The sequence below is a fragment of the Diabrotica virgifera genome, chromosome 1, assembly GCF_917563875.1.
Source record: "Diabrotica virgifera virgifera chromosome 1, PGI_DIABVI_V3a".
NCBI classification, from domain to species: Eukaryota; Metazoa; Arthropoda; class Insecta; order Coleoptera; family Chrysomelidae; genus Diabrotica; species Diabrotica virgifera.
In genome coordinates, this window is record NC_065443.1 from 143,438,694 (window position 1) to 143,456,719 (window position 18,026).

Sequence of the window (18,026 nt, forward strand, 5' to 3'; positions counted from 1 at the left end):
AACTTTTTCCAAAAAAATTAACTTTTTTACCCTGTTTTTAAGTGGACGACTACCAAGTAATCCTAGGTCTGGATCCCGCGTATGAAAAAAAAGTTGATTAATAGCAAGCTGAAAATTTGTTAGTAGCTTAAGGGTGTCTAGTCGGATAAACTTTGATATGTGGGAACACTGGAACAGGGGCAGTTTTAATTGTGGAACAGGTTAAAAATTTGGAACGGTCACACCACGAAAACGACACATTTATTTTGTCCGACAGAACAGACTTAAACTCTCCGAACAGAGATTAAACTCTCATGCAAAAATCAGACTGCTATTTATCACCTGTCATAATTCCTGTAATTTGACATATTCTACATGTTCCACTCATTAAAACGCCCATTTGGTAATAAATAGCAGTCTGATTTTTGCATGAGAGTTTAATCTCTGTTCGAAGAGTTTAAGTCTGTTCTGTCGGACAAAATACATGTGCCGTTTTCGTGGTCTGACCGTTCCAAATTTTTAACCTGTTCTACAATTAAAACTTTCCCTGTTCCAGTGTTCCCATATATCAAAGTTTGTCCGACTAGACACCCTTAAGCTATTAACAAATTTTCAGCTTGCTATTAATCAACTTTTTTTTCATACGCGGGATCCAGACCTAAATGTTATTTTATCATAATTGATAAAAAATTGTAATAAATATATATAATTTCTTATATAACAAAATAAAAAGTTTATAAGGAAAGATTTACGATACTTTTGAATAATTATTTATTACTAATAAATACATTTTTTATTCGCTTTTTTTAAACCAAGTTGACATAAACATAACTCATGCTCTTTCTTCTTCTTCTTCAGTTTATTGGCCTCCACCTACTTGGGTATTTGGCCAGCTCATCGTCTCGGAACAAGGGAAAAATCCCTTATTCACTTACAATTTGGAGTTAGTACATTGTACAATTTGTTTCTTCTTCTTCATCTTTTTCTTCTTCTTCTTTAGTTAACTAGTAATTTTGGTTGGTGTGGGACAAACATGACAAGATAAAAAAAAATTTCACGCTAGGGGCAACCTCTCTTTCCTTGTCTAAGGGGGCAACTGTCTATCAATACACAACCTTCTTTTTCTTCTTTGATTTAGTAGAAATTTTGAGTTGACATGGGACAAATACAAAAACTTAACTTTTTTTTTCAACGACATTAAACTTTTTTCTCTCAAGGGCAACTGCCGACTACTACACAATCTTATTCTTCTACTTCTTTTTTAGTTTACTGGCAATTTTGAGTTGGCATGGGACAAATTCAACAAAGACACAAACTTTGCTCTCAGGAGCAACTGCCGACCATTACACAATCTTATTCTTCTACTTTTTTTTTGAGTTTACTGGCAATTTTGAGTTGGCATGGGACAAATATAACAAGACACAAACTTTTTTCTCTCAGGGGTAACTGCCGACCATTACACAATCTTATTCTTCTATATCTTATTTACAGGCAATTTTGAGTTGGCATGGAATAAATACAACAAAGGCACAAACTTCTCTTATACAGGGCAACACCTCATGCTCTTTCATTTGATATCTATGGAATGGTTCTAACGTCATTTTTTTCTGACTTATGTTATTGCAAAAAAAATGCTCTCTGGGATAAACAATTTGAATAAAATTTAAACAATTGAATGTATCGCTTTGAAATTTTTATCACATATTAAGCACCAAAGAACCCTTATATGACAAAAATTTCAAAGCTGTACACTAATTTTTACAATAGATATTGCGAAATTAATTTTTTTTGCAATTCCGACCTTTTTTCGCAATTATATTAACAATGAGTATATCAAACTTTGTAATACGTCATTTTAAAGCTTTTTCCATAATCTCAAAGATATTTGTACTAAAAAAACCATAAGTTTCACTGTTTTCCATTGATTTGAAAAAAAAGGGAAAAATGCCATTTTTTGACACTTAATTGTTTATAAATAAAAATGGCCGCCAGAACCGCAGGAAATAGTTACAATTTGCTCTTATAGGTATTACCTGTCGAAAAAACGCTTCAGTACCCTGGCTGCTCGAGTGTCATGGAAAAAACCTTATTACCCTGGCCTATTATGTATACTCGACCAAGTCTATCTGGCTTCTATAATTGTATCTTTGTTTCATCTGTGAAGACCTTTTCCCCATTGATGTTCGTTCCAATTCACATGAGGTCTTGTAAATTGCCACCGTTGGGTTTTGTGCCGTGGGAAAAGCCGTGGAAATCTGGTTGGCCGTTTAGGATTTAAACCAAACTCTTTAAATCTTTTCGTCACTTTTTTGATACTTAAATGTGTATATGGGATTATGCACGGTTAGATTTTAATGCCAATGACATATTTTACCTAAAAATACTTAACGTGTCGATTTCCACTCCGGAAATCGTTATCAAAAGAAAATTACGAGGAATTTGTTGAGGTGTGTACATCCGTCAATTGTTGTTAATATTGAGGTTATGATATGTTCCAGTCAACAAAATATTGTACTTTGCCTATGATGATTGTAGGTAATAGCCAGCTTTGACTGGAAAGGTGGAAAGATATGAGGGTGGCTGTTTTTATGCTGTGCGATACATAAAATTCTGATTATTCTGTGCCTTTGAGCAATAATTCTGTGTATTATGTGTAACGTAACGTGTAATGTAACCTTACATTAACTTGTTTTGTGATCAGTAATTCATTTTTGACATTGGTAGCTTTAAGTGTGCCATTTCGCAAATATTAAAGTCAAATTTTGGTCATCTCTTGGCGTTGTACATCTTTTTCGTCCTTGTCCCGATCGCCGTTTGTATTCTCCAATCTCATTGTATCGCTTTACTGTACGAGAATACATCGATAAAAAGTCTCTGCACAATATCCTTCTTGTCTGTAACCCAGCAAGAAAACTGCAGAATCAAAAAATAAAATTCTTCAACTGACATATTCCAACTGACATTTCAAAACCAAGATACGGTTGTAATGTACGGTTGTAATATACCTTGCTGTACGTTGTAATTCAGCTTGTGGATAAGAAGTAAACAATGTGTTTCGAACGTTAAAATTCAGACATTCTTTAAGTCTATATTGTCTATAAGATACCGAAACGCAAAGGTATCTCAATTTGTTTATGGTTTTTTTAAACAGACTTTTGCAATATAAAATCAAATTGAAATTGTGAATTTTGAAACTACTTGATTTAATATTTTATCTCATATTTTTTTTAATTTGAAGTCGAACCTATTGAAAAATGGCGTCGAAAAACTCTATCATTCGCTCTTTCGGTTTAATTGTTTATTTGCATATTACGGTTAAAGTAAGCAAAAAATTATTGGGATAAATTTGTCTAATAATCCAAATTATTAAAAAAATTGTGGTTAAGAAGAGAAAAAGCAATTTTTTATAATTTGTTAATATTGTAATAAATGTTGTAAATAAATAGGTTGCCATGGAAAAATTTTCGGTAAACTTTTGAACATAGCACATTGGCATCGTAATCTATCGATTAAAACAAGTTTTAGCTTGTTGATGTGAAATCAACCCTTTTCGACAAAAGCCACCTGTGTATTAACCCTTAACTACTCACGTGGATGTTTCAGGACGCAGACTCCGACATGCGGTATGTCACACCGTTGCCTATTCTCCTTTGCTTTCAATATGCATTTGTCTTATATCACTGTATTTGTTTTTGACATCAACTACAGAATGATCCTTCACACTCCTGTAGAATAAAATACGGCTCCAAATAAAATAAACTTTATTTTTTCAAGGAAATTATGAACGCATGCATAAGCATAATACTAAAAAATGGTGGAGGTTCTTACAAAATACTTTATAAACTGAGTTACAAAAAAACTGTATTGGTAATTAAAAGATAGTAAAATAATGTCGAAAGCAGTTGAAAGTAGAACAACTGGATGTACTTGCTACCGTACTAATAGCTAAAAAATACTGGACATCTTTTAACTGTGGAAACGTAAACACTAACATGGGGTACCTGATACAAACTTGAGCTACGTCAACGTAGCTCAAAAAGTAAACCCTACTAAAACTGTATCAGTTGAGAGCATGTACAATTACACACTACATGAAGGTAACGTAACACAGATGGTGTTCTAGGAGTCTTTTACAAAACACATTTTACAACAAAATATATTTACACACCGTGTATTTAAGTATTGTAATGAAATGATATTTTATGGTCCTTTTTTATTTCTTAAGCATTCCCTATACCTAAGTGCTTTAATTTGTAAGTTATTCGTGATTCTTTAAGCCAAACATTAATCGCAACAAAAATTACGTGATATTTTATTAGGTGACCGTGAAAATATTCAATCAAAAATAATTTTTCGAAAAAAAAAACATAATATTCTAGCCTGATCCTTAGTAGTTGAAGTTGTTGGTACTTAACATATTAATCAAACATCCCTAGTTGGCTATGACACAAAATTTGCTTAAACATTTGACATTATACTATTTATATAGATTCAGTTGATTTGTTACCATTACTAATATTAATTTTTCTAATGAGGAACTGATTAAAATGGCTTTGTGTTAGGAGAGTATAACAAAAATGAGCTACTTGCAATAAAAATATATCATCAGCAATTCCCTGATAGACGACAACCGACAACCAAGAAGAGAAACTTTGAAAGTATACTAAAACGGTCTCAACAGACTAGATTAGATTGTAAGAACGGTTGTACTAATATGCAGATCCTCAATAACAATAAGGATTACATTTAATTCCTGTTTTATTCATTTACAATAATTTTTGTTTTATCAGATTTATCATCAAGTGTCCAGTCCGTTGAAACCGTTTTAGTATATTTTTAAACGTTTCTCTTCTTGGTTGTCGTCTATCAGGGAATTTCTGGTGAAAAATTCTTATTGCTAGTAGCACAGTTTTGTTATACTCCACTAGCACAAAAATCTTATTAATCAGTTCCTCATTAGAAAAATTCATATTAGTAATGGTAACAAAGCAATTGGAACTATAAAAATAGTATAATGTCAAATTTTTAAGCAAATTTAGTGTCATAGCTGACTAGGTAGAATATTGTATGTTTTTATTATTTGGATATCTCATCCAATATTAATAAATTAAGGATCAGGCTAGTATTATGATTATTTTTTTTTGAAAATTTTTTTACAAAACCCTATATTTTACGAAAGAAAACATTGAGGAGAATCCAAAAATGTAAAACTATACAGGGTGTTCCATTTAAAAAAAAACAAGTTCGTGTCACCCTGTCAATACGCACCCCCCTGTATATTTGAAAATATTTTTAAATTATGGTCCTATCTGTGCCCCAACTTTTACCTAAATATCTTTTTTTCGTATCTCTTACGACAAATGAGTAATTGGACTTTGTCACACGAATGCCCCACCCTGTATTTCTTGGAAAAACATTGTCAATTTTTTTACGTAAGCTCTATGGCATTCCGTGTCTTGCACAATACTTGCCCCGCAGAGATAAAATTCTGTTCTATTAATACCCAGTTAATGTTTGGAGTAAATATACGGGATAGATGTTTCGTCATTGTTACTATTTTGGTGTATGTGTTTTCCAGAGGAATTTTACTATCTAAACAAATAGTTAATGATAACTTTTAATTTGCTGTGCATTAAAAATAGATTAAATGTACGTTTATTTCTAAAAAATACTTAAATGATACATGATTGAATTGCATAATCAAGAGCATAGTCATGTGATGCATATTTTGAAAATATCAACATCACAGGGAAACTTTTTATGGAAATGTCTAATAGACCGGTAGATACAAATGGGTAATTTTTGGTAGTCTAAAGTCTAATACGTTTAAACAAACTAAAGGGTTACAATGTACCTACTAATAACTTGTTTTATAATTCTAAATGCACATTTGGCTTGCGTAGTACTATATAACATTAAAAATCACTTTGATTTTTTAATTTAATAGGACTGTACTAGCTCAAGAAGTCATATTCATTTATCTATTCTAATTTAAGCCATCCTGGACTTGGGTTTTCTCGATATTTTTGGGTTGTCAATAGCTTTATTTATAATCCTTTACTTGTTAGCGTCTCTTTACTTGTTAGCATTTTTATCCTTTTTGCTTCTTATTATAAATTTATGCCAAGTGTTCCATCCCAAGTCTACATTTTCCATTTTAAGTGCAGGCCAACTACTTTATGGTTTTGATAAATTCTAGGGTTGATTAATCCATATTATGTATTATCCAAACATGATATAGGTATACCAGTGTAAATATCGCTTTGCTCTTCTTACTCTTATAATATATGTGTTCGTTTTTTAACCCTATTAGATAGCCCTCCATCACTTTTATGCCGTCCTTAAATTTTACCTTTTTGGTATGTTTGCTTATTTTTTAGTCCCGTTTTACCTAATAGAAATTTACTATGTTTTATACCTAAAGTGGAAAATCTTTATAAGTCACCATCCGATTTTTGCCGGATAGTAGTGTGAGATATCTACCCACTCAAAATCTTCAGTTGTTGAGGACACGATTATGACATTCACAAGGTTTCAATTGTTTTCACTAATGGCATTAAGTCAACCAAGCCCCTCACTGTGATCTTTTCACATAATACAATCTCAAATTCACGTCTTTGTCTCACCTAAACCTCGCATACAAACAGAGCTTGCTTCGCAGTATCTTTGTATCTCCCTGGCAATGTACACACCCATTAGTCTTCTCCTTAGAAATCCGTGTCAGATCGGAACCAAAATTTTCATGTCTAGAGAATACCTAAGTTAGATGATAGTAGACCTTCCTATTTACACGACCTTTCCATGCTTTGAGGTGACAAGATGATTGTTCTAGTCAGTCTACCCCTCTTTTCCGTCAGTCTCCTTTGCCACTCATCCATCACTTTATCTATTTCTCTCGAGTCTAATGCGTTTCTCCGTTTTGACAACTATCAGTTGCAGCCCAAACAATACTGCCCAAACTTTAATTTTAGAGGTGTACCATTTGTATGTCCAATCTTGCGTCCTGTTCAAGAGTAGGGAGTACACCATGTACCACCAAGCAAAGCAGTTTCCTAGTTCTTGTTCTGAATCCGCCAACCATGTATTTATCCAGGACGTCCAATACCGCACTCTCTTAAAACTATGCACACCCATTTAATTTATATGCTAATCAGAATTTCTCAGCTTCTGTCTCCTTACTAAGAATACTGCATTTTTTGTTTTTTATGCAGATAGATCCACTTCCTTTTTAATCATCTACTCCGCAATCTTTTCTTTGTTGACCTCAGAAATGTTATTGTCAGTAAGAAGCGGATCTTGAAAATCTAGCTCATTTACTATTTTGTCTTTTTTGTATTTTTATAGCTACCGCTTTGTTGAGAAAAAACATAGGTTGCTGGACTGATGATGCGACTGTTGTTGCTGATGATGTGACTGGGACTGGGAATTGAGATACCGATTTGTATGGGTGGGTTTTCCGTAACGGAATAGGAAAAACTGTGAGAAAACAAGAATATTATTATTAATGAATTATTAAAGAAGATATAATAAAATAATTATTTGGAAATAAAATCACAAAGTATATATATATATACATATATATATATATATATATATATATATATATATATATATATATATATATATATATATATATATAATAGAAATTTTTTAATTCCTGGGTTTTCGGTCTGATAAAAATAAAACACTTTATTATGGCTTAAACGTTTCGGCTAATTGCTATTTTCAATAAGCACTTTAATGAATAATTGTAAACATTACATAAAACAAAAATGTAATGTTTGTTTTATGTAATGTTTACAATTATTCATTAAAGTGCTTATTGAAAATGGCAATTAGCCGAAACGTTTAAGCCATAATAAAGTGTTTTATTTTTATCAGACCGAAAACCCAGGAATTAAAAAATTTCTATTTAATAATTTACGGTCAGGAAATAACTATATAAGGAAAATATATATATACAGGAAATATATATATATATATATATATATATATATATATATATATATATATATATATATATATATATATATATATATATATATATATATATACAGGGTGGTTCATCTTATTCGCCTCGGTGTCTGTACGGAAAACCACTTGATATTTTAAAAAAATTTCTTCACAGAAATATACAGGGCCATTAATACTACAATCTAAAAATAATGTGAATTATACAGGGTGCTCCAAAAAAGACTGGCATATCAAAGTTAAATTTTTTCTTATGGAATGCCCTATATCTGATGACAGTATTGAATTGACCTTGAAAAATAAGCTATATTTTCATAAGGGTTCCCTATACCTAAATACAGGGTATTTTGATTTATTTCGATTTTTATAAAAATGTAAGATTTTAGAAAAAAATAAATATCTACGAATCTAAGAATCAGTAACAAATTCTTTCTTGGATCTTAATAACTGACTATTTACAACACTTAAGCAGATGCTTATTGCAACAAAGTTTCTTACAGGGTGGTCAAAATATGAGATTTTTCGATTGACAAATTCAAGCTGTAATAACTTACTTATTTTAAATGGAACACCCTGTATCTTACTAGTCTATCGCGTAGAAAATATACTTAGCTTTCAATTTGTATTAGGGTTTTATATACCTATCTTTTTACAGGGTGGTCAAAATATTAGATTGTTCTATTAACAAATTCAAGCTGTAATAACTTACTTATTTTAAATGGAACACCCTGTATCTTACCAATCTGTCGCGTAGAAAATCTATTTAGCTTTCAATTCTTATTAGGGTTTCCTATACCTGTCTCCCTTCATTTGTTAAATATTTTAAAGATTTCCTAATTTGTACACCACTTTTTGTTTGAATCTTTGAATCGCATTTACAAACAATTAAATGCAATGGCTACTATGACGATAACGAGCCTATTGTACAAAAATATGTAAAAATGGGTATTTACAGAATAACATGGAAAAATATATTTACAGGATAACATGTATATGGAGAATGTTTACATGGAATTGAAGAGATTTTAAATATCTTCCATTATAAAGAATAGAATATCGAGTATGTCATTTAAAATAAGAACAATCTGTGTGATTAAATGACAAAAATGTGAATTTTATTAACGAAAGTATCTTGACTAAGGTATTTAAGTATATTTCCGGTGTTGGTGATGTGTTGTACATAACCACACATAGGTACTTAATTTTACGTTTTAAAGCTTACAAATTAGGAAATCTTTAAATATTTAAGAAAAGAAGGGAGATAGGTATAGGCAACCCTAATAAGAATTGAAAGCTAAGTAAATTTTCTACGCAATAGATTAGTAAGATACAGGGTGTTCCATTTAAAATAAGTAAGTTATTACAGCTTGAATTTGTTAATAGAACAATCTAATATTTTGACCACCCTGTAAAGGATAGGTATAGGAAACCCTAATATAAATTGAAAGCTACGTAAATTTTCTACGCGATGGGACTAGTAAGATACAGGGTGTTCTATTTAAAATAAGTAAGTTATTACAGCTTGAATTTGTTAATAGAACAATCTCATATTTTGACCACCCTGTAAGAAATTTTGTTGAAGTAAGCATCTGTTTAAGTATGCTAAATAGTTTATTATTAAGATCCAAGAAAGAATTTGTTACTGATTCTTAAATTCGTAGATATTTATTTTTTTCTAAAACCTTACATTTTCATAAAAATCGACATAAATCAAAACACCCTGTATTTAGGTATAGGGAACCCTTATGAAAGTATAGCTTATTTTTTAAGGTCAATTCAGTAATGTCATCAGATAAAGGGCATTCCATAAAAAAAAATAAAACTTTGATATACCACTCTTTTTTGGAGCACCCTGTATAATTCACATTATTTTTACATTGTAGTATTAAAGGCCCTGTATATTTCTGTGAAGAAATTTTTTTAAAATATCAAGTGGTTTTCCGTACAGAGACCGAGGCGAATAAGATGAACCACCCTGTATATATATGTAAAATATTATACGGGAAATAAATATTCTACCTTCGTCTGTGCTGCCATCTTGGGAACGTTTTCGCTGTCTACAGCTCATCAGCCAAGCTCTCAGAACAGACGAAGATGTAGAACATTTCCTCCGTATACCCGAGGCCGTAAGACAGCCATGCAGTCCTTATGGGACTAGCGCAATCTGAGTTAGTTAGGAGCAACCTACCTTGCTCGTTTCGGTACGAAACCGATCTGTGCCTCTACTTTGAGGCCACGAGATGTCACCTGGTATTTATTGAAAAATACCTACGGCGTCAAACAAGCAGGAAATAATCGCAACTTTCTACTTTTTAAAAAGTATGAAAATAATATGTAAAATATTATACGGGAAATAAATATTCTACCTTCGTCTGTGCTGCCATCTTGGGAACGTTTTCGCTGTCTACAGCTCATCAGCCAAGCTCTCAGAACAGACGAGCTGTTCTGAGTTCTACATTGTTCTACATCTTCGTCTGTTCTGAGAGCTTGGCTGATGAGCTGTAGACAGCGAAAACGTTCCCAAGATGGCAGCACAGACGAAGGTAGAATATTTATTTCCCGTATAATATTTTACATATTATTTTCATACTTTTTAAAAAGTAGAAAGTTGCGATTATTTCCTGCTTGTTTGACGCCGTAGGTATTTTTCAATAAATACCAGGTGACATCTCGTGGCCTCAAAGTAGAGGCACAGATCGGTTTCGTACCGAAACGAGCAAGGTAGGTTGCTTCTAACTAACTCATATATATATATATATATATATATATATATATATATAAAATAGATGAAATAGAGAATGTGGATATATATTTATATTTATATTTAAACGTTATATATATATATATATATATATATATATATATATATATATATATATATATATAACGTTTATAACGTTACAAAAATAAATGAGACATAGTTGATTTCTCAAAATCATTGTAATTTTTAAGACACAAATAATAAATTCCAGAATGTTATTTCAATGCTTTCGTTTTCTTTTACAGACATTCACGGCATGGTGCAACAGCCATTTGAGAAAGGCCGGCACAGGCATCGACAACATCGAAGAAGACTTCCGAAATGGTCTGAAACTTATGTTGCTGTTGGAAGTAATATCCGGAGAGACACTACCGAAGCCCGACCGTGGCAAGATGAGATTCCACAAAATCGCCAACGTCAACAAGGCCCTGGATTTCATCGCTAGCAAGGGAGTCAAATTGGTATCAATCGGCGCAGAAGGTGAGATGTTCTTGTTAAATATTTGATAGATTTTGTTTGGAAATACTCACATAAAGTTCGGTTTATATTACACTTTTTAATCTTTGGTATTTGACAAATAACCTTCGATATTAAAACTTTCGACAATCTTAACCGTCTGGGAGAGATATTTCATTTAATAAAAACTAAAAATAATTACAATTTTATAAAAAAGAATTTTTTACAATACCACGTTTTTATTATTTATAGGACACAAGATAAATAATTAAAGTAGCGATTACAAATGAATAGAAAATTTCAGATGACATAGAAAGCAACGCCATCTATTGATAAAACTAGTAGCGCCATCTTTTGAAAAAGTGAGAACTAATTTTACCATATAAAATTTAAAATGGCTTAAAAGTCCAAATAAAACTCAACGTATCCATGTAAAAGCTTTTGAATATTGCATTGTCATCGAGTTCTGAGCTATTCTGAAAATTTCAGATCTCTAGCTAATCGGAAGTACGGTATGCCGCAAAATAAACAGTACTGAAATTCGTATGCCTCAAATTTATATGTGTCAGGCGCCTAAACGTACTGAGTTGTTTTAGAACGTCGTTGTGTGAATGTGGTGATAATGTTCGTGCTCTAGAATTTTTTTCAGTTTTGCAGAAAAAATTTTTATGGTGGAGTACTATTTTCGGTCATACGGAAAAGATCACGAAAACGGTCCAAGCTTAAAATCAACAATGGTTTCAGCAGGACGGGACAACCTGTCACACTGCCAGGGAGTTTCTTCGAATACTGGGCGATCATTTTGGGAGCTGCCACTCACCAGAACTAACGCCACCAGATGCGTACATATGGGGAATGCTGAAGGAGTCGGACAAATCCACCGTCTGCCATTTCGTCTTCCTGTAAGGCTAGAAATTTGTATAGTGATAATTCATAGCACACCAAGGCTAAAAACCATGACCTGGCAGGCATCAGCCCTGCACGTGTATCTACCAGGTGAAGCGAAAGGTGCATAGTTAAGGGGAAAAAACTTTCTCCTGTAAAGTTTAAATTTAAGTATGTGTTTGAGTAAGTCATTTAGAAGAAATGTGTACAATGACAGGCGATTCTGAACAGCATAAGACCTTGCCAGGCGAGGGGAAAGATTAGGGTTTTTTCCTAAAATTAATTTTTTTGCATTGAACAAAGTTTTTTTTAGGTTTTTTGAATCATTCCAAACAGAAAAGGTCTTTAGTGACTTTTCTCTTAGGTTAATAGTTTTTGACATAAGCGATTAAAAATTTAAACATTTCGAAATCGGCCATTTTTAACCATGAATCGGAAATTTAATTGAGAATTTCAATGTTGCCAAGGTTGTTCTTTAAACATCGATTGATAAAATCCCGAAGAGTTTTTTGCAATGCAATATCAAAACTCCTTTGTTTTTTAATTTCTAATCAAGCGGGCGCGACACTGTAGCATAAATGAGGACGTTTAAGTTTGTATAAATTCATTATCTCGAGAATGGGCAAATTTGAAGAGAAATCCTTAGGCAGGTCGATTTTGATTTTTAAATTAGGATTTTTTGGGCATATACAGGGTGCGCCAAACCTCTGGTCTTCTTTGATTACGGCTAAACTATGAGATATACAAAAAAATGTTTATAACAAAACTAATGTGTATCAAAGAGGTCCATAATTTAAAATTATTTTCAATTATACAGGGTGAGTCAGAACGACGGTATGAACCAAAGTTATATTTTTTTAAATGGAACACCCTGTATATTAAATCATTTTTGAATATATTATTTAAAAATATGAAAAATTTGTATAAGGTCTTATAGGCCTAAAGTTAATAATTTTTAAAATATTTACATTTTTATTGAGAAAAATGGTAATATTTATAGGGTTGTGGATTATGTTTCCAAGGAAATAAAAATTTAGTTGATAGGTCAAAGTTTTTAAAATATAGCGTTATTTTTAAATAATTTAATATTTTTTACTTTTAGCCATAAAATATACAGTGTGATCACTATTTGCAAATACAAAATTTTCTCATTTTTTTTAAATGGGACACCCTGTATATTAGTTTTGCGTTTGGTAGTAAATATTACAACCTTTCTTTTGGTATAAGGTTGTATGTACCTAGCATGTTTCGTTTTGTAGATATTTTAAAAAAACTATAGATTTTACGTTTTTGCGGATTTTTTATTTAAATTTTTTTTTTTTGCAAAAAAAATAATTATAATCTGGTTTTAGAAACATACACTAAAATATAAAATATGAAAATAAAAACGTAATTAAAGATTAAAATATATCGTATGCTAGTACAATTCAATTGAATTTAATAACTTTAAATTATTTTACAAAAAATATTTTACCTTATTAATGAATACATAAATTAGTTACTAAATTAAATAAACAACCAAATTTTAAATCAATCGTAGTAATTCTTCTACCGCAGCAACTTTCCTGTAAAAAATTAATTGTTAGTTATATTGTATTTACGAGTAAGATCAGTTAATAACTTTTTAATTTACCTACATCTTGAGAACGTATAAAGTATGCTTTGAAACAAATGAACGTTATGGAAGTATATTAAGAAGTAAATAGTATCTATGTACCTACTCGTGCCACAAAAGCTGGTAATAATTTCTAATGGTTTCGCCCAAAACAAATGTCATATCCAAAAATTTTTCGGTTAAAAAATTAAAATTTAAAATATAAAAAATTGTTACAAAAATTTCAACTACAAAAGTATTACCAGTTTTTGTGACACCAGTAAATACTATTTATATTAATAAATAATTTGGATGATACATTTAACATTCATTTGTTTCAAAGCATACTTTATAATAATTTTTATATTCTCAAGATGTAAGGTAAATTAAAAGTTTAACTAAATACAATTTAACTAACAATTAATTTGGTACAGGAAAGTTGCTGTAGTAGAAAAATTACTACGGTTGATTTAAAATTTGGTTGTTTATTTAATTTAGTAACTAATTTATGCATTCATTAATATGGTAAAATATTTTTTGTAAAATAATTTAAAGTTATTAAATTCAATTGAGTTGTACTAGCATACGATTTATTTTAATCTTTAATTACGTTTTTATTTTCATATTTTATATTTTAGTGTATGTTTCTAAAACCAGATTATAATTATTTTTTTTGCAAAAAAATTTTAAATAAAAAATCCGCAAACACGTAAAATCTATATTTTTTTTAAAATATCTACAAAACGAAACATGCTAGATACATACAACCTTATACCAAAAGAAAGGTTGTAATATTTACTACAAAACGCAAAACTAATATACAGGGTGTCCCATTTAAAAAAAATGAGAAAATTTTGTATTTGCAAATAGTGATCACACTGTATATTTTATGGCTAAAAGTAAAAAATATTAAATTATTTAAAAATAAGAATATATTTTAAAAACTTTGACCTTTCATCCAAATTTTTATTTCCTTGGAAACATAATCCACAACCCTATAAATATTACCATTTTTCTCAATAAAAATGTAAATATTTCGAAAATTATTAACTTTAGGCCTATAAGACCTTATACAAATTTTTCATATTTTTAAATAATATATTCAAAAATGATTTAATATACAGGGTGTTCTATTTAAAAAAATGCAACTTTGGTTCATACCGTCGTTCTGACTCACCCTGTATAATTTAAAATAATTTTAAATTATAGACCTCTTTGATACACATTAGTTTTGTTATAAACATTTTTTTGTACATCTCATAGTTTAGCCGTAATCAAAGAAGACCAGAGGTTTGGCGCACCCTGTATACAGGGTGAGGCAGATAAAGGGCCTATGAGAAATATCTCGAGAACTAAAGGTAAGAAAATCATGAAAATTGTTATATAGGGGTTTTGAGGTGTGAACTATTTAATGCAAATATTTTGGTCTCTTTGCTACTTCCGGTTATACCGGAAGTTGGTTGTAACTTCGTTTTTTTTAATGGGACACCCTGTACATTTTTACATTTTTGGATTCTCCTCGATTTCTTCTTTCTTTAAATATAAGGTTTTTAAATATTATACAGGGTAGGTTAAAAGATAATTACGTTTTCTTATTAATTTCTTAGCAACATTCACACCCTGTAGGCTTGTAGTAGTTTGACATAACAAATTCTATTTATGTTCAAATGATTTTTAATATAGTCTTCTATTGTTAACAATTATTAGTGTAGCTAAATTTTTCGTTTTAGTATACAGGGTTGGTCGAAACACGGAATGAGTATTTTCTGAGTTTTCTTAAATGGAACACCCTGTATTTTAGTATTGTAATGAAATGTTGTTTTATGGTACATTTTAAAAACTTAAGCACTCCCTATACCTAACTGCTTTAATTTGTGAGTTATTGGTGATTGAAGCAAAACATTAATTGCAACACAAAATATGTGAAATTGTATTAGGTTGGCCGTGAAAATATTCAATCACAAATAATTTTTTGGAAATAAATACATATTAATCTAGACTGATACTTAAAATTGCCAATAATTGTTGAACTGTCAAAATACCATCGAAGTTAAGATTATTGGTGCGATTAACAATCAAGCACAAATTAAAGCAGTTAGATATAGGGAATGCTTAAGAAATAAAAAAGTACCATGAAATATCATTTCATTACAATACTAAAATATAGGGTGTTCCATTTAAGAAAACTCAGAAAATACTCATTCCGAGTTTAGACCCACCCTGTATACTAATATTAAAAATTTGGCTATACTAATAATTGCTAACAATAGTAGACTATATTAAAAATCATTTGAATATAAATAAAGTTTATTATGTCAAACTACTACAATCCTACAGGGTGTGAATATTGCTATGAAATTAATAAGAAAACGTAAATATCTTTTAACCTACCCTGTATAATGTTACAAAACATTATATTTTAAGAAAGAAGAAATCGAGGAGAATCCAAAAATGTCAAAATATACAGGGTGTCCCATTGAAAAAAACGAAGTTATAAGCAACTTCCGGTATAACCGGAAGTACCAAGTAGATGAAAATATTTTCATTAAATAGATCAGTCTTCAAAACCTCATTATTCCAATTTTCATAATTCAGTTACCTTTAGTTATCGAGATATTTCTAATAGGCCCTTTATCTGCCTCACCCTATATAATACTAGTGACGTCAACTATCTGGGCGTAATGACGTAATCGAAGATTTTTTTAAATTAGAGTAGGGGTCGTGTGATTTGAAAGGTTATTTAATTCTCTATTCAGTAATATAAACGTTAACATAATTATTTATACAGGGTGTGTATTTTTCTTCTTTTTGTGTAAATTAATTTAACAAAAATTTTTTTTGTTTACCCTGTATAAATACTTATGTTAATATTTATATTACTGAATAGATAATTAAATAATCTTTCAAATGAGCTCTCACACAACCCATACTCTTATTTAAAAAAATCATCGATTACGTCATCACGCCCAGATGGATGACGTCACTAGTATTATAAATGTGCCAAAAAGTCCTAATTTAAAAATAAAAATCGATCTGTCTAAGGATTTCTCTTCAGATTTGCCCATTCTCGAGATAATGAATTTATGCAAACTCAAACGTCCTCACTTATAGTACAGTGTCGCGCCCGCTTGATTAGCAATTAAAAAACAAAGGGGTTTTCGATATTGTATTTCAAAAAACTCTTCGGGATTTCATCAATCGATGTTTAAAGAATATCTACCTACCTTGGCAACATTGAAAATTTCAGTTAAATGTCCGATTAAGGGTTTAAAATGGCCGATTTTTCAATTTTTAAATTTTTAATCGCTTATATGTAAAAAACTATTAACCTAAGAGAAAAGTCACTAAAGACCTTTTCTGTTTGGAATGATTCAAAAAACCTAAAAAAACATTGTTCGACGCAAAAAAATAATTTTAGGAAAAAACCCTAATCTTTCCCCTTGCCTGGCAAGGTCTTATGCTGTTCGGAATCGCCTGTCATTGTACACATTTCTTCTAAATGACTTATTAGACACACACACTTAAATTTAAACTTTATAGGAGAAAGTTTATTTTACCCCCTGAACTATGCACTTTTCGACTCACCTGGTAGATACACGTGCAGGGCTGATGCCTGCCAGGTCATGGTTTTTAGCCTTGGTGTGCTATGAATTATCACTATACAAATTTCTAGCCTTACAGGAAGACTGTTACTCGGAGGGTTCACTAGCTCTTAGACTATAAAGATTTTTTCGTGCCAGAGGCAGTGGCGGATCTACAAATTTGCCTTGGGAGGGGAAGTTTGCCTTACGGGGAACTTCCAATGCAAAACCGACCAAAAGACATAAAAAAGATAAACTCAGATTACATAAAAGACATAAACAATAACTTATATAGGCATTAAGTTCCCTTTATTTTCCTATCTAGCGTATTTATTGGGTTGAATTTTTCTTTTTGTGGTTTCGGTTTCATGTCAGCCAATATATTTTTATGTTTGAACAATTTTTTCTTTAATTTTGGACCTTGGTAGGGGGCCAATTTCCTCATTTTCCCTCCCCGTAGATCCGCCACTGGCCAGCGGGCATCTTTAAGATTTGTTTTATCGGGAACGGGCGTCGTCGTGAATAAAGTTTGCAAGGCTATATCATGTATACTAGATATGTAAATCATCATAAACATTTCAATATTCATTTCAGTACTGTTTATTTTGCCGCATACTGTATATTTAAAATCGATTACAAGATTTTTCCCGGACAAAGTGACAAAGAAACAGATAAAGAACAGGCGAAGTATATAAAAACGTGGGAAAAGGATTTAAGTCACGCATTTCGAGATGGAGTAAAAATGTATTCCTTGTGAATATCGAAAAAGTATGCCGCAGTTTAAAAGAAATTGTATACA

The 18,026-nt window shown here is 30.9% G+C and overlaps 1 protein-coding gene and 1 long non-coding RNA gene across 3 annotated transcripts in view; one reads left to right on the forward strand and one right to left on the reverse strand.

Moving 5' to 3' along the window:
• The window catches only part of LOC114329203 (alpha-actinin, sarcomeric), a 377,312-nt gene that overhangs the window by 278,069 nt on the left and 81,217 nt on the right, over positions 1-18,026 (forward strand). For both annotated transcript variants that reach the window (XM_028278239.2, XM_028278240.2), the window contains exon 2: positions 10,957-11,191. In XM_028278239.2, the coding sequence (XP_028134040.1) occupies positions 10,957-11,191 (235 nt within the window). The remainder of the gene's footprint in view (positions 1-10,956; positions 11,192-18,026) is intronic.
• Positions 1-18,026, reverse strand: part of LOC114329204 (uncharacterized) — a 58,200-nt gene that overhangs the window by 10,579 nt on the left and 29,595 nt on the right. The gene's annotated exons all lie outside the window — the stretch shown is intronic.